The following is a 19,320-nucleotide window of genomic DNA, read 5'->3' on the forward strand; positions in this document are numbered from 1 at the left end:
TCCTTCCTGTTTGTTGTGAGAGTTGTCCTTCCTGTTGTTGTGAGAGTTGTCCTTCCTGTTTGTTGTGAGAGTTGTCATCGCTGTTTTCGACTGAACGTTAACGTGCTGATCAAAGTGTTCGACTGAAGTATACAGACCTGTGATTAGAGAGGTGGACAACCTCAGAAAGTTTATTAAAGTTTTACTTGTTCTGGCATTTTTAAAATTTGTACAAGGACCACACCAGCGAGATTGACAGGTGTGTAGATTGACATTGTATAGATTGACAGGTGTATTGACTGACAGGTGTATCAATTGACGGGTGTGTAGATTGATAGGTGTGTAGATTGACAGGTGTATCGATGTGTGTGGGGAGCTGCCGTAGGATTGGTCACATCACTGAGAGGCAGACACCCGTTCATCTGTCTGCCAAGGTGATAGAGGCTCCTCCTCCTCCTCCTCCTCCTCCTCCTATTGATGGGGGACAATCAGACCTGGCATGACGGGAATGCGAGAGAACTCGAGATGCGAGAAGAGAACTGAGAGTGGAGTGCCGTGTAATGTCCTGCTAGGGCCAAGTTCTATGATTGTGTGCACATACAAAATAAACAGCAACCTAAGTAAAGTCAAACTTACCCAGCGGTTCCTAACCTTGGGTGTCGCCACCCACGGGGTTCGTAGGGGATTTTGAGGATGTGACAAAAGCTGGTTGTGTCCCTTGTTTGCATTTTTTCTAAATTTGACATTTGCATTTTGTGCACTGAGTTAAAAGCTTTGACCTTACACTTTGTTCACCTGCTGTGTTCTACATGATTTAATTAGCGCTTTACAACGAGAAACGAAGCTTCTTCCATTTCTTAAATTGACCTCTGACCCTACTTCTGTAGGAGGTGCCACCATTTTGTAGCGGGTGGAGCGTGGAACAGTGTGGGAATGGCTGTGCTACATGCACTGGGGCTAACAGACTAATTATTTGCGTGCATGCATATCTTCTTGCACTGCAGTGTGTTTGTCTGTCTTACTGTCCTAACATGGCGGCTGGCTTTAAGTTGTAACACTGTCCGTACAATGGCCCCCAGTCCTAACGACACCGCCACTCCTAGCACCGGTCACATGTCACACAAGTCACATAACGAGTCACAATTATACCACAACACACATTGGCAGTTACGGTCATTCCACGTCACATCACGTCACACCACCATTACTGGGACGGTTGTACCACTCCTCACATGATAAGTCACGTGACCATGGTTTGCTATGCCAGGCTGGTAGCAGAAAGCTGCCCAACATCCACAGTGTTGCTCGGTATTCACGTCAACTGTTAGTCCTCCCACGTGACAGGCTGTCATACACACTGTGATAGGCTGTTAGTCCTCTCACGTGACAGGTTGTCGATACATATTGTGATAGGCTGTTAGTCCTCTCACGTGACACAGCTAGTTGTTGATATTTGTGACCAGCTGGTGTGAAGTCGTGCCAAGATAAGTTGTCATGACAACCTGTGCTCGTGTCACTAATTGCCGTGTTGTTATGTTTATTTACTCACAAAGTGATGCGTGCGGCAGGCTGCACCCTGTGTCTCACAGCTTTCCTGGTCTTGAGGTGGACATCACACGTGACAGCAGATGGATGGAGCAAGCTCCCTGCTACGTTTGTTATTTGTTCTTCCTCTTGTCACCTGTGTACGTGTGTACATCAGTGTGTGTGTGTGTGTGCGTGCGTGTGGAGGCTATATGCGTGCACCCTTTGGCTATGTGTGTGTGGATGGTGCGGTTGTTGCAGCTGTTGCATCATGACGACAGCGATTTGACATCAATGAATGTTGTCACGTCTGGTGCTGAGAGCAGGACACGTGACCACCCACCCCTCTCCTTCGTTGTCTACCCTGGCTTCCCATCCGTTGTGGCATCTGTACAAACTGTCCGTGCTGTGTTTTAATGTGTTTTAATTTGTTTTTGCTGGCACCTTCCTGATTATTTCTCTGACCTGCCCCCACTATTGAATCCTTTACACGTGCACTGAACACACACCTCTTCCGTAAACATGACAACCTTTTCCATGATGCTAACCCTTTGTCACACCTTTGTCACACCTTTGTCACACCCTTCGCCCCTTTCCCGCTACTTGACGCGTTCCTGCGTGTCTTCCTCTACAGAATCCCGATGCTGTCAGTCCTTGTTACTTGGTTCCTCCTTCCGTTTTCTATGTTTGTCTTTTATCCGTCGTCAGCACTGTGGTCTCATCTTCCGTCCCTCGTGTGCTGTCCGCGTGTCATTTGTGTTTTGAGTGCTTAGAGAATTCTCCGTAGGGGTGTGAGTATGAGCTATATAAATCTTCATTATTTATTATTATTACTGGCTCCCCCAGCCCTAGCGTCCAGCTGTTCTTAATTCGTCTCTCTTCCTCCTCCCCCATCATCGTGTTGCCAGCCAGCAGCAGGCCTGTAACAGCAGCGCCCTCGACAGACAGAAGGCGAGGACATGCTGTGACGTGTGGACGTGTGACTTGTGACGTGTGGACGTGTGACTTGTGACTTGTGACTTGTGGACTTGTGGCTTGTGACGTGAGGACGTGTGACTTGTGACGTGTGGACGTGTGACTTGTGACGTGTGGACGTGTGACTTGTGACTTGTGACTTGTTGGACTTGTGGCTTGTGACGTGAGGACGTGTGACTTGTGACGTGTGGACGTGTGACTTGTGACGTGCGGACGTGTGGCTTGTGACGTGTGGACGTGTGGCTTGTGACGTGTGGACTGTGACTTGTGACGTGTGACGTGTGGCTTGTGACGTGTGGACGTGTGACTTGTGACGTGTGACTTGTGACGTGTGGACTTGTGACGTGTGGACGTGTGGACGTGTGACTTGTCCATGACGACAACACAACGCTCGGTCTACTGAGCACACCTGTTCAAGCACCACCCACTGTTTTCAGCTCTCTATTTTTTCACAAAAACCAAACTAGTTTCAAAGTGAATCTCGTGAAAGCTGCATCGTCATCACTTGGCCTCGCTTTCGGCGCGAGGAGGGTGTGAGCTTCAGCAACTCGTGTGAATGCTTCAGTCGCGTGCGGCTTTGGTTGAAATAACACTGTAACCACGTGATCACTTTGTTACTCCTAACGTTTACTCCTAACTGTGTTACATGTCTGTTTGAGTATGTATGTCTGCCCTTGTGAGCGAAGACAAATTTCTGTCCTGGGTCTGCTGGACAGACAATAAAGTTTGTTTTGATTGGATTTTTGACGTAGCATTGTAAACAGGTGAACAGGTAACACTGTAATAAAGTGAACAGGTAACACTGTAACAATGCGAGCAGTCAACATTGTAATGACATGATCATGACAAGTGTTACAACTGTTGGATGTCTGTTTCCCCCAGTGACAGTGAACGCAGTAGCGTCATCATGAACAGGAGGAAATCTCCAATGTAGAAGAGAGCAATGTGTTACTACAATGGTGTGACTGGTTGCTGTGTAATGTATCGCCGTGTTACTACAATGGTGTGACTGGTTGCTGTGTAATGTATCGCCGTGTTACTACAATGGTGTGACTGGTTGCTGTGTAATGTATCGCCGTGTTACTACAATGGTGTGACTGGTTGCTGTGTAATGTATCGCTGTCACTACAGTGGTTACATTGGCGTTGATGTGTGAGACGTCACCACTTGACTGTTGACCACACGTGGAGCCATGTTGTTGTTTACGTGTCGTCAGGTTATTGTTTAGCGTATGTCCTGTAGCCATTAGTGTGTGATATGTAACATCTTATTGTTTATGTAGCAATGGCCGCTACTGACTGGTGGTTTTCCCGCAGGTCGAGCTGTCTAGAGATTGTACCTGGTGGTCACCTCGACCCAGAGATTTGTGGCTGACGCAAGGAATGGAAACACCACGTGACACGCACCATGTGAGGGGGCGAGAGAAGGAGAGGGGCTGACAAACTAATGTCCATATGCTACAGAGAAGAACTGGTTGATGCAATAGGTGGTGGTGGTGGTGGCGGCGGTGGTGGTTGTCGACAGTCGCTGTTTCACAGACTGCAGGATGCCCAGAAGCTGCTCGTTAGGTTTTCCAAGCTCACAGATTTGAACTCTGCCCCACCTTCCCTGTATGCTCCCCTCCCCCAGCTACTACCGAGAGAAGAAGAGACTAGAAACTCTCAACACTCTGCTACCCCCCTGACTGACTTCTCCCTCCTTCCTCTCATCTCTTGACTCTCTTCACTCCTTCTACAAACCTCTGCTCTTCCTAGCCTCTTGTATTTTGTCCTTTACACGTATAGACACAGCTACAGGTCTACAACTACAGCGACACATCTACATAGACAGCTACACATCTACAACTACAGCGACAAACGTACATCTACAGAGACAGCTACACATCTACAACTACAGCGACAAACGTACAGCTGCACATCTGCAGAGACAGCTGCACATCTACAACTACAGCGACACATGTACATAGACAGCTACACATCTACAACTACAGCGACAAACGTACAGCTGCACATCTACAGAGAACACAGAGACAGCTGCACACCTACAGAGACAACTACACATCTACAACTACAGCGACAAACGTACAGCTGCACATCTACAGAGACAACTACACACAGAGACAGCTGCACATCTACAGAGACAACTACACACAGAGACAGCTGCACATCTACAGAGACAACTACACACAGAGCCAGCTGCACATCTACAGAGACAACTACACACAGAGCCAGCTGCACATCTACAGAGACAGCTACACATCTACAACTACAGCGACAAACGTACATCTACAGAGACAGCTACACATCTACAACTACAGCGACAAACGTACAGCTGCACATCTACAGAGACAATTACACACAGAGACAGCTGCACACCTACAGAGACAACTACACATCTACAACTACACACCTACAGCTACACACCTACAGCTACACCTTCACCTCTAGGTTGTTGTAACAACGATGTGTTGTAGTATTTCGCAATATATCTAGAAAAAGAAGTCAAAGGATAATGATTCTGTGACAATATAAATATGTCACGAGTAAATAGACCTGACTGATGGAGTTACACTGTAAACCACTCCACACACCAAACGTTCGCCATTGTAGTGGGTGACCCCCAACCTCTTCAGACAACAGCCAAGTGGCGAAGGTTCGTGAGGTTGGGCGAGTTGTCCCGGGACCACCCCGACCTTCCTGTGAGGAATTTCTACAAAGGCATGTGGACATGTGTGTAGGTCAGTGGGTGTCAGGTCTATGTAGGTCAGTGGGTGTCAGGTCTATGTAGGTCAGTGGGTGACATTCTCCAGACATTGGCGTGCACAGGACGTGACGTCACGCGCGGGGACAGACAGCACATTGCTGTCGACTACGGAGACGCTTGTTATCGCCCTTCCAAAGGGGAGGAAAACTTATTTTGTTGATATGGTATATTATTCTGTGGCTGGTCACACTAGCAAGTGGCCCAGTGACTATTCAGCCTTGTAGAGTAGGTTTACCTTTACACCTACCCCAGTTTGTAAACATCAACACTATCATCTAGTTCCAGCTTATAAACATCCGTATTACAAATAACCCTAGCTTATAAACATCACCGCGACATATAATCACAGACTATAAATATCCCCGTCACATGTAGTCACAACTTACAAACCGTCACAGGTAGTCACAGTTTGTAAACATCCCCGTCACATGTAGTCACAACTTACAAACCGTCACAGGTAGTCACAGTTTGTAAACATCACCGTCACATGATTTCCCAGATCTCCACTTGACTAGATCCTGACATCTGTGTTGTTGACCTCTGACCTGTTTCTGTTTCTGACGATGTTTGTAGGTGTGTATGTAGAGAACTAGTGGAGGAATGTATTTACTCAGATTTTGAGAACTAACACTTTGAACTTAGCTTTTAGCGAGTCCTTACAAATGACCGCCTTGGTCACCAGGACAGACAGGAGAGGACGAGGTCGTCAGCATCGCAGTCAGCATGTCAACACTATGAGGACAGACCGACTGCCCCGTGATGCATTGCGGTCTCCTGACCTCCTGTCACTACAGTGTTCGCTCGCTACTTCGCGGTTCATCTATCGCGGATTCACTACTTCGCGGTTTTTTTTGAGTGAAGTATCGATCGATACTTCCGCGCTGGGAATTATCATTTTACAAAATACCATAGATATTTCAAGAAGAAAAAGACAAAAAATGAAGCTATATTAGTATTTCTATTAAAATACCATGGTTATTTTGTACATAGAAAGAAAGAAATAATTGTGTAACATAAATCCATTGCTATGCGTAAGCGACGAGCCATGATTGTTATCTCCCATCTCGCAGCAGTTCGCATCAGTTTTTTGGGTTTCTCTGAGTACAGTTATAATTTTTTACACTAATTTGTTATTGTACTGTATTAATACCATGATTAATATATTACTTTACACTCACATGATATTGTTTTACATGTATATATTATCAAAATCAAATCAAAATCAAAACAGACTTTATTGTCTGCCCAGGAGACCCAGGGCAGAAATTTGTCTTTGCTCACATACCCATACAGACATTTAACACACAGTTAGAAGTAAAAGTGAGGAGTAAAATAGTGTTGATTGCACCAGTCCATCAAAGCAGTGTATGTTTATCCTAACAACAAACCTTGGGATTAGTACATAGAGAGGACCATGATGCTATCCGTTGGGTGGGCAGAGGCTCTACGAGCATACTAGTTAGTCCGCTTTCAATAGTTTGCCGGTGGACCAACGAGTGTCGACGAGATTGAAACAGAGGTCGAGTTAGCTCTCGCCATAAACCCGATGTGTCAGAATGCGGCTCGTGGTTACATCTTGAGCTCGCTGGAGGGACCTGCCAGACGTCGAGTGTTGATGCTTCCGCACTTGACGCAAGAGATACGCCGAGAAAGATCTTGGTGTCCTAGTGGAGCGTACGGCGAACGGAAAGATGTCGACATCAGTGCCACAGCAACGTGATGAGGTGGTCGACGAATACGCACGAGCTCCAGAATTTAAGCAGGCGAGGTAGAAGGCGGCGCAGAGCGTCGAAGTGGCGGCGATTGACACCATCTCGGAGGACTGCAGCCCGACGGTCAGGGAAAGTGACTGCCCCGTTTTCCGTACAGGATGACAGGAAAATAAAGTGTAGCTGGCCTGACTGGAAAGTGTCCGACGGCGGAGGTTGTCATTTATGCAGTTGAGTGATGGCGTTGCTCGACACCGGCAGTGAGGTAACGACGGTCACTGACGAGTGGGCACGAGGGCACATACAGGACTTACAGCTAAAACAAACTCAGGAGTGGCGGTGGTGGACATGTTTTACGGCCAGCGTCTGAGACGTTCCTATCCTGGTGGTCAAGGACCTGGTCGATGTGGTCACAAGTGAGCGCAGGAGGCGCGTGTCGCTTCTACTAGGGAAGAACGTCCTTGATCGGATAATGGGACTCTACCGCAGATGTGGCGCAGGCAGTACAGGCAGCCGTGCATGAAGCTCATCTTGAAGAAGACATTGTCAACAAAAGGACTGGCTAGGGCCGCTGGCAAACGCCCGTTCCAGGATGCCAATGGGTCTGACGTCCACACCAGCCACTTTCCAGAGGTTAATGCAGACCACCATGCCGAACTTTTTAATTTCAGTCCTTCTTGTGTACCTAGACGATCATTTGGTATACTCCAAGATAAAGGACATTATTATTGCATGTATGTCCCTACTTCGCGGAAATTCGTTTATCGCGGCTGATCATAGCACCGATCCCCCGCGATAAACGAGGGAACACTGTACATTGAGGGTCGGATGTCCTGGGTTCCGCTCTCGTCTCGGGCACGCTGTTCTTTCTCTGCACGTAAAACACTAACCCTCCCTCTCCCCTCCGTGTTGTATATCCTCATGTCCTTCTGTAGCAGTACTACAGTGCGAAGGTAGCGACAGTCTCAGCCACAGCGCTGACACTCTTACAGTGGTCCTTGCTGGCACAATATGACACACATCACCTACAACATGACAGCGTAGTAAGCCCACACAGTGTGACATGACACACAGCACAATATATATCACAGTATGACATGACACAGCGCAGTCAGCCCACATAGTGTGACATGACACACAAAAACAATATTATATCACAGTATGACATGACACAGCGCAGTCAGTCCCACACAGTGTGATATGACACACAGAACAATATACTATCACAGTATGACATGAAAACACAGCGCACACAAGCCCACACAGCCTGTGACATGACACACAGCACCAATAAATATCACAGTATCGACATGACACACAGCGCAAACAAGCACACAGTGTGACATGACACCACACAACAAATATATATAACAGTATGACATGACACACCACAGCGCAGTAAGCCCACACAGTGTGACATGACACACAGCACAATATTATCACAGTATGACATGACACAGCGCAGTCAGCCCACATAGTGTGACATGACACACAAAACAATATATATCACAGTATGACATGACAGCGCAGTCAGCCCACACAGTGTGATATGACACACAGAACAATATATATCACAGTATGACATGACAAACACAGCGCAACAAGCCCACACAGTGTGACATGACACACAGCACAATAAATATCACAGTATGACATGACACACAGCGCAACAAGCCCACACAGTGTGACATGACACACAACACAATATATATAACAGTATGACATGACACACACAGCGCAGTAAGCCCACACAGTGTGACATGACACACAGCACAATATATATCACAGTATGACATGACACAGCGCAGTCAGCCCACATAGTGTGACATGACACACAAAACAATATATATCACAGTATGACATGACACAGCGCAGTCAGCCCACACAGTGTGATATGACACACAGAACAATATATATCACAGTATGACATGACACACACAGCGCAACAAGCCCACATAGTGTGACATGACACACAGCACAATATATATCACAGTATGACATGACACACACAGCGCAACAAGCCCACATAGCGTACAGCTCACAGTGTGATATGACACACATACGATACCACAATATAGCCGTCAACAGGGCTTCTGCTAAGGCAAAATTCTTTGGGGTCCCAGGAACCCCTTCTTCAGATTTTTAAGGGGTATCTTCGCCCAAATTTGAAGGGGACCCCACTGACGTAAATTGAAGGGGTCCTCCGAATTTTTATTGCGTACTGTACGCAATTTTTTGAGTAAGCAGAAGCCCTGCCGTCAGTGTGGCGTGACACACTGAGCAATATCACCCACAGTATGGCATGACCCACAGCACCATACATGTCACAGTACATGACACACACAGGACCATTCATGTCACAGTACATGACACACACAGCACCATTCATGTCACACACAACACAATAGTATCACAGTACATGACACATATAGCACCATAAGCCCACAGTATATGACACACATAGCACCATACATGTCACAGTGCATGACACACAGCACCATACATGTCAGTACATGACACACATAGCACCATACATGTCACAGTACATGACACACATAGCACCATACATGTCACAGTACATGACACACAGCACGATACATGTCACAGTACTGACACACATACGCACCATACATGTCACAGTACATGACACACAGCACCATACATGTCACAGTACATGACACACAGCACCATACATGTCACAGTACATGACACACAGCACCATACATGTCACAGTACATGACACACAGCACCATACATGTCACAGTACATGACACACAGCACCATGCGCCCACATAAGACTCAGCACAAGGCGATACTTGAGGTCAGTGAACCACTCTCAGTGCCACTGAGGTCTACTGACGATGAGCTCAACGCTAAATGTCAACAAGTAGTGACAACAACAACACAACAACAACACAACACAGTTGTGCCAGAGCTGGCTTCTTTACAATTGTAAAAGTAAGGAGAGTTACATGTAAACATCAACAACAACAACACTGAACTCGTTGTTCATTGGCTTAACCCTGAGGCCAACATCGCCTCTCAGTACGCTGTCTGTCTGTCTGCCTGCCTGTCTACCTGTCTGTCTGTCTGTCTGCCTGCCTGTCTGTGTCTGTCTACGTGTTTCCCATAAGAACATTCTCTGCCTGTCTCTCTGTCTGTCTCTCCTTATCTCTACCAGAACATTCTCGTTCTGTCTCTGTCTCTGTCTCTCCCCTAGGTGTCGCTGCATACACAGAAGCACAGAGCTGACGGACTTGTTGCTCGCGGCGTGCGCGTGTTTCATCATCATGTCACGTGTGCCACCCAAGTTCGCGGCTTTGTGTTTGTTTTTGTCCGACACATGCAGTGACCCCGCATAGTGCTGACCTTTAGTCTCCGTGTGGCGCACCTGGTGGGCGTTGACGGCGCGTGGAAGTTGCCGGCCCTGACCAGGTGATGCAAGAGTGGTTCAAGACCTGTCAGCTCTGCTCGCCATCCAATCAGCGGCGCCCGGCACGTGCACGCCTGGACCAATCAAAGCTCGGCGCGCCAGGAAATCACGTGCTGCTCATGAGGACTTCTCGGACATGGAGCACTTCGCCTGCATGAACCAGGAGTCACCCGGTGCAGTGGGGGTGGGAAGGAGGCGATGGGGAGGAGACAACGTTTGTGTACCAACAAAGCGCGACTACAGGTGAAGCTGACGAAATCGAGGGAAATGTAGCGACAGGTAAACAAGACACACGTAGCCAGCAATAAACACAACACCGGGTCCGCTGTGACACGACAGTGTGTGCAGGTGTGTCATTGTAGCTCCAGGTGAGAGCTGGGCAAAGATTCATCAAAGTGAACATGGAATGAACATGCGATGAACATCCTATGAACACGCGGTGGTAGACAAAACTGAGCAGCTTGCCGTTAATGTCAACAGCTGCTACATTGAGAGTAGTGCCGCCATATTACAAGATAATGTTCCAAGACCTGTAACACATTCCACATTCCAACACTGCATACAAGGGCAGATAATGCCAACAGCACACCTGGTGCAAGCCGAATGGAGTTGTCTTTTGGCGGGAAGGGTGGGGACACACAGAGAGATAAATACACTGGGTGTGACTATGTTTGATGTGACTACACTGAGTGTGACTACAGTGGGTGTGACTACACTGGGTGTGACTATGTTTGATGTGACTACACTGAGTGTGACTACACTGGATGTGACTACACTGGGTGTGACTATGTTTGATGTGACTACACTGAGTGTGACTACACTGGGTGTGACTTTAGTGGGTGACTACACTGGGTGTGACTATGTTTCATGTGACTACACTGAGTGTGACTACACTGGGTGTGACTTTAGTGGGTGTGACTACACTGGGTGTGACTATGTTTCATGTGACTACACTGAGTGTGACTACACTGGGTGTGACTATGTTTCATGTGACTACACTGAGTGTGACTACAGTGGGTGTGACTACACTGGGTGTGACTATGTTTGATGTGACTACACTGAGTGTGACTACACTGGATGTGACTACACTGGGTGTGACTATGTTTGATGTGACTACACTGAGTGTGACTACACTGGGTGTGACTTTAGTGGGTGACTACACTGGGTGTGACTATGTTTCATGTGACTACACTGAGTGTGACTACACTGGGTGTGACTTTAGTGGGTGTGACTACACTGGGTGTGACTATGTTTCATGTGACTACACTGAGTGTGACTACACTGGGTGTGACTATGTTTCATGTGACTACACTGAGTGTGACTACACTGGGTGTGACTTTAGTGGGTGTGACTACACTGGGTGTGACTATACTGAGTATGACTACACTGAGTGCGACTACACTGGGTGTGACTAGACTGTGACTAGACTGTGTCATTATACTGCAGACAGCGACAGACAACACATTACAAGAGACAGCAGTACTAAGTAGACCACAACAGACACAAACAATGCAACGCACAGCACTAAAAAACAACACAGTCCAACAGACAGACAACAACACAGTAGAATACAGCAGACAGGAATAAATAAAATGACACATGTCAACAAACACAACAGGTGGCAGTAACAGACGACACATGACAACAGATAATAACAGAAAACATCGCAATAAATAATAACAAAGGACACGTGACAACAGAGTAGCACACACGAGAGAACAGTAAGGGAGGTCACGTGACAGCAAACAGTAAAGTCGACAAATGGGAAGAGATATCAACAAAGAACACATATTGATAGACACGTGGGCACGTGACAACAAAGAGGACAATAGCGGAGAGGACACGAGGACAGAAGACAACAAAGGACAGAACATCACAACCGAAGACAACAGCAAGCGGAGTCTATGCCAATGTAGTCCACGTGGACAGACACTGGAACCTTCAGTCGCTGCCCGGCGTCTGTTGCTGGATGAATACAAGGAAATAAATGAGAGACAGAAGGGACAGAGTGACACACACACAATGCAGGACATTCAACTGGCAGGACACACAAGCTGGTCACGTGACACGGCACCACACTCAGTCGAAGACGTCCTTCAAGGCTGCCGCCTCTGTCCACGTGATCCCCCCAACCACAGGTGCCGGTCAAGGGAGGACGGACTGACCGACTGACTGTAGAACAGTTTCTGCCGACGACTCGCACCCTCCGACAGGCTGAGAGCTCCTACACCTAGAGCCACACGTTATCTGCACTTATTTAGTCCGGACACACAGTGGATTCCTGGACAGTGGACTCCTGGACACAATGGACTCCTGGACAGTGAACTCCTGGACACAATGGACTCCTGGACAGTGGACTCCTGGACACAATGGACTCCTGGACAGTGGACTCCTGGACACAATGGACTCCTGGACAGTGGACTCCTGGACGCAACGGACTCCTGGACAGTGGACTCCTGGACACAACGGACTCCTGGACAAGACGAGCACACGGCCTCCTTACCTGAGGGTCCACCGATATTTTCCAACTGAGGTTATGTTGTCCTGATAGACAAATGGCTTCAGCAGCAAGGTGATGACAGCGCATGCGTTGACCTGACCCCGGGGGTTATGTGTATAAGGTGGGGGGACAGGGTAGTGCTTACTGTGGTTCACAACACTGAGAGAAATACTTCATGTCCTCAACGTCTTGGCTGTCACCTACTTTGTACATCAGTGTTGACATTGTGATGACACTTGCACTGTCACTTCGTCAACAGTAAGTCTGATGATAAGTCACAGGTGTCACCTTTAGCAAATGCTGAATGTCTCCTACCTGCGGAATGGAAACCTCACTTTAGTGTGCAATCCCATAATTATTTAGTTCGCCACTTTTGTCTGACGTCACTCACTTTAGTGCCAAGAGAGGCTACTCGTACTTCTGTGTCACTTGTGTTTCACCTGTTGTCACACTCCACCTTGACCTGTCACGACACACATGGTTGTTTATACGCAGTTCTTCAAACTGACGAGAGCAAAGATAGTTTGATAATGAAACACTAATGAGATTCATGATATTTCAGTTGTAGTATTTTGTCATTTTGTGAAGTACAGTGCTGGTAAACATCAATAAAAATACGTTCTTAAACTGTCACGTGACCGCGTGACTGCGCATTGCAGGAAGCAACACAGCAACAGCCGCTGTGTACCACTGGATGTAGCATGGCGACCATGCCATCACATTGGAACTTTGTGGCTGGCGGTCACTTGGGAGGGAGGGTCACGTTCCTAGGAAACTTGTCTGCTTCTCCAGTTAGCATTCCCTATGGATGTATCGATATATCGATATGTACACGATACAACAGTACAAGGCTCTGTACACACCATCCCTCTAGTCATGGCGGGCCCCACCCTTGCCCCACCCTAGCCCCACCCTTACCAAGCAAGATGACCGCGCGTGCTGACGCCGGCAGACTATTGCTCCATCGTTTACTGCTCTCGTCTCAGCTGCAAATCATCGCCAGTGGAGGTCACATGGATCCAGTGACTTTGTATACATATACATCTAGACATATACATCTAGACATATACATTTAGATGAAGTACACGTATACACTCGTAGGACATCAGAAGCCCTTACTTGCAGCAGTCTAGACTCTAGACTGGTCACGTGACCCCACACGACACTCTGTCGAAGACTGTCCTTCGAGATAGACTGACGGCAGGTGGACGCTAAGGCGACAACAGGAGAGACTGGTTGATCAGCATGTCGGACGGACTGGCGGAGTGGCTGACCAACGTGTAGGAGAGACTGGCTGACCAACGTGACGTGTATGGCGGTTGTGGTCGTACAAAAATACTGTAACACGTGTGGCAGCTGACTACACTAGTGTGGCCATAAACACAAACACGTGAGTGTGTGGCCTGGCGGGCTTCTCCTGCACACACTGCTCCCCGCAACATCTGTGTGTCTGTGTGTGTGTGTGTGCCTGTGTGTCTCTGTGTGTGTGTGTCTGTGTGTCTGTGTGTGTGTGTCTGTGTGTCTGTGTGTCTGTGTGTGTGTCTGTGTCTGCGTCACTGTGTCTGTGTGTCTGTCTGTTTGTCTGTGTGTGTGTGCCTGTGTGTCTGTTTGTCTGTGTGACTGTGACTCTGTGTCTCTTTGTGCCAGTGTGTCTGTGTGACTGTGTGTCTGTTTGTCTGTGTGTCTTTGTGTGTGCCTGTGTGTCTGTGTGGCTGTGTCTCTGTGTCTCTGTGTGTCTGTGTGTCTGTCTAACTGTGTGTCTGTGTGTCTGTCTAACTGTGTGTCTGTGTATATACAACACCCGCACACGTGCTGACGTCACACGATTCCAGTCCGACAACTGCGATTCGTTTGACAGGACTGTTGACACAGTGATCTCCCTTGCAAGCTACAAAGTGGATTGTGTTATCAGCTGAGATAATGATGAGCATCGCAGTCACTGGAGACCACAGTGGACCTGCACCAGCATCTAAGACGACAGTACACAGGTCACAGGTCATAGGTCACTTGAATCCTGCCTTGAGTGCGGTCGTGGCGTCAAGTGGCCTGTGGGCTGATGTGTGTAGACAACAAGTAAACACCAACACATTGTTTGTTTACCCCCCAGGCCACGCCCACCACTGCCTGTATGCCGCTGATACATTAGTAGCCGTATCATTAGTACTCCATCGCTCTCACTCTCTGTCTCTGTCTCTGTGCGCGCATGCATGTTGCTGGACTCATTCACAATGAAATAAGTCCATTACGAGTGAATTGTGTGAATCCCACAAAAGCTTTTCTATATTTAGAGGAGAAGGACGCTGCCATTGTTTACGCCGTGTTAGCGGCTAATGACTGCAGCTGACATCACTCTTGTCTGCCCAGTGGCCATGGTGAGCAATGGCTGCACCATCAGTCAGTGTCCGGCATGCTGCTGGTGTGGCCGCCATCACCAGGTCGCCTGTCAGCCACAGATAACTGCCTGCGTCAGGGACAGACAACTGCCTGCACCAGGCACAGATAACTCTTAGTCCATGGCAGGGGTTGGCAGGGAGGAAAGCTGCAGTGCCCTGTGCCAGTCGTCTGCTTGGCTGCAGGTGCTGACCATGCGCATGTGCATAGGGTGTGGCTACCCACGCCAGCAATAGCGAGGACGACACCATCGTCGTGGTCAACTCCAACATTTGTACGAGGATGGATGACGTAGCATTCGCAGTGAACCTCAATCAGTTCAAACAGATTTTGCAGTGGGCTTAGCTGTGTCTAACTCATGTCTTGCACATGGCACGTCACACAAGGCTCGTGACACCACAGTATGCACATCACATTTCACAGTCGTTGACATTATACACGTGGCCCTTCACATCCTGTACAATCACGTGAAGTATGCAGAGAGTCTGGTGGTGACGTGTAGTCTGTCCTCTGATAAGCGTGGTGTGATGATGATGAGTGTGGTGTGATGGGTGTGGTGTGATGGGTGTGGTGAATGTGATGTGTGATAAGTGTGGTGTGATGGGCGTGGTGTGATGATGATGAGTGTGGTGTGATGGGTGTGGTGTGATGGGTGTGGTGAATGTGATGTGTGATAAGTGTGGTGTGGATGGGTGTGGTGAATGTGAAGGGATAAGTGTGGTGTGATGGGTGTGGTGAATGTGATGTGTGATAAGTGTGGTGTGATGGGTGTGGTGTGATGGGTGTGGTGAATTGAAGTGATAAGTGTGGTGTGATGGGTGTGATATATATATTATAAGTGTGATGAATGTGATGTGATAAGTGTGGTCTGATGGGTGTGGTGAATGTGATGTGTGATAAGTGTGGTGTGATGGAATGTGATGCGATAAGTGTGGTGTGATGGGTGTGATGAATGTCATGTGTGATAAGAGTGGTGGGTATGATAAGTGTGATGAATGTGATATGTGATGTGTGCTGGCCTGTAAGCCTGCACTCTGCCCGTGTTGCCCTCCTCTCTGTGTCCGGCATCAGACGAGAGAACGAGGCCTGACGATCCTTTTCCTTCTCAGGCCCTCAGTTTGTCATTCACTTCACATCTCTGTCTCCGTTCACAGCCTTCGGGTCTCGCCTCAAGACCCACTTCTTTAAGAGACATCTCGCACACGTCAGAGATCCCAGCCTTCCACCGACTTCTCAGTTTTTTTATTAATACACTTAGTTCATGTTACTATGATGTCACCATCCACTTAGCTCATGTTACTATGATGTCACCATCCACTTAGCTCATGTTACTATGATGTCACCATCCACTTAGCTCATGTTTTAGTGTCATCATACACTCAGTAAATAGTGACGTGGTAGGTCTTGTACTCTGTGTTGTACATGGCGTCTTCTGTGCTGCATTTGCTCTACGTGTAGCAGAGACTGGCTGACCAACGTGTAGGACAGACTGGCTGACCAACGTGACATGTATGGCGGTTGTGGTGGTACAAAAATACTGTAACACGTGTGGCAGCTGACTACACTGTTGCTCTACGTCACATGAAGCAGAAAATGACGTCATATTAAGAGGAAAGCAGTTGCTCTAAAAATGGCGAGTGAGCGGGAAAACACAACGGTCTTAAACTAAGTTCATGTTCTTATGATGTCATCATACACTCAGTTCCTGTCATTATTGTGTCATCATACAATTAGTTCCTGTCATTATTGTGTCATCATACACTCAGTTCAGGTTTCACTATTTCATCATACACTCAGTTCCTGTCATTATTTGTGTCATCATACAATAGTTCCTGTCATTATTGTGTCATCAATACACTCAGTTCCTGTATTATTGTGTCATCATACACTCCAGTTCAGGTTTCACTATGTATCATCATACACTCAATTAGTTCCTGTCATTATTGTGTCATCATACAATTAGTTCCTGTCATTATTGTGTCATCATACACTCAGTTCAGGTTTCACTATGTCATCATACACTCAGTTTCCTGTCATTATTGTGTCATCATACAATTAGTTCCTGTCATTATTGTATCATCATACACTCAGTTCCTGTCATTTATTGTGTCATCATACACTCAGTTCAGGTTTCACTATGTCATCATACACTCAGTTCCATTGTTGTCATCATACACTCAGTTCCTGTCATTATTGTGTCATCATACAATTAGTTCCTGTCATTATTGTGTCATCATACACTCAGTTCCTGTCATTATTGTGTCATCATACACTCAGTTCAGGTTTCACTATGTCATCATACACTCAGTTCCTGTCATTATTGTGTCATCATACAATTAGTTCCTGTCATTATTGTATCATCATACACTCAGTTCCTGTCATTATTGTATCATCATACACTCAGTTCAGGTTTCACTATGTCATCATACACTCAGTTCCTGTTATTATTGTGTCATCATACACTCAGTTCCTGTCATTATTGTGTCATCATACACTCAGTTCCTGTCATTATTGTGTCATCATACACTCAGTTCCTGTCATTATTGTGTCATCATACACTCAGTTCAGGTTTCACTATGTCATCATACACTCAGTTCCTGTCATTATTGTGTCATCATACAATTAGTTCCTGTCATTATTGTATCATCATACACTCAGTTCCTGTCATTATTGTATCATCATACACTCAGTTCAGGTTTCACTATGTCATCATACACTCAGTTCCTGTTATTATTTGTGTCATCATACACTCAGTTCCTGTCATTATTGTGTCATCATACACTCAGTTCCTGTCATTATTGTGTCATCATACACTCAGTTCCTGTCATTATTGTGTCATCATACACTCAGTTCCTGTCATTATTGTGTCATCATACACTCAGTTTGTGCCTAGAGACAGCTTTGTAAAGGTTGCGGCGAGAAGCTCCATACAAACCAACTTTTATTATTACACACAGGAAGTTGTACAACAGCTGACATCCTGCAGTGAATCACAAGTACAACAGACTAGTACTGTGTGTAGACATTAGCCAAACTGGAATGTTCTAGTCTCACCTGACAGACTAGTACTGTGTGTAGACATTAGCCAAACTGGAATGTTCTAGTCTCACCTCACAGACTAGTACTGTGTGTAGACATTAGTCAAACTGGAATGTTCTAGTGTCACCTCACAGACTAGTACTGTGTGTAGACATTAGCCAAACTGGAATGTTCTAGTGTCACCTCACAGACTAGTACTGTGTGTAGACATTAGCCAAACTGGAATGTTCTAGTGTCACCTCACAGACTAGTACTGTGTGTAGACATTAGCCAAACTGGAATGTTCTAGTGTCACCCCACTGACTAGTACTGTGTGTAGACATTAGCCAAACTGGAATATTCTAGTCTCACCTCACAGACTAGCCCTGTGTACAACTTATTCCTATTGTTCCAAGGAGCCTTGTGCTTGACCATGGCAGACCAGCATTTCAACAGACCAGATATGCTTGAGATGTTTGACAATAAATAATTATAAATTGAATTGTAACGGCTTTACTCAAGCTACTATCATGTGACTTGCTACATCTGTTGCGGCTTCCTGGGTTTTAGTTTCCTATTTTCCACTCAGTCTTTTGTTTCAAACTCCGCCTGGAAACCACTCGGGTAACCTGCCGGTCCCAAGCCCGGATGAAGGAGGAGGGATGGGCGTGTGGCTAGCACCCTGTAAAAAACCAAAACGCTACAGAAACCGCAAGCACGCTGACTGTACAACTGGGGCCTGCACGCCAAGATCCCTTGGCAAGGACTTAGGGGGCTGGTGAAAGCCCTGGGGAAGCCAGCTCGCCCTCCCATCTTCTCGCGAGGCGAAGTCCAGGATAGCTAGTGGAGCGCTGTCGGAGTGTCTCCTTAGTGGGCAGACTATCGCTGCGATAACAATCGGACCGAAAGGCTCTATCGCACGATTGGCTATCGGAGTTTGTTGCACACGGCCCCTGGAACATCAGAACCCTCTATGAATTGCGGCCCTATGTTCACAAGCAGTTACCTGCCACAGCCTGCAGTGACTG

The 19,320-nt window shown here is 47.1% G+C and overlaps 1 protein-coding gene across 1 annotated transcript; it reads left to right on the plus strand.

Annotated features, from left to right (window-relative positions):
* The first annotated feature begins 3,924 nt into the window (after positions 1-3,924).
* Positions 3,925-4,925, plus strand: LOC112556069. Its single transcript, XM_025224684.1, has 2 exons — positions 3,925-4,088; positions 4,349-4,925. Exons 1-2 carry the CDS (start codon positions 3,925-3,927, stop codon positions 4,923-4,925), a joined length of 741 nt encoding a protein of 246 aa, XP_025080469.1.
* Positions 4,926-19,320: the final 14,395 nt, after the last annotated feature.

This window comes from Pomacea canaliculata, linkage group LG2, assembly GCF_003073045.1.
Source record: "Pomacea canaliculata isolate SZHN2017 linkage group LG2, ASM307304v1, whole genome shotgun sequence".
In the NCBI taxonomy this organism is placed as follows: Eukaryota; Metazoa; Mollusca; class Gastropoda; order Architaenioglossa; family Ampullariidae; genus Pomacea; species Pomacea canaliculata.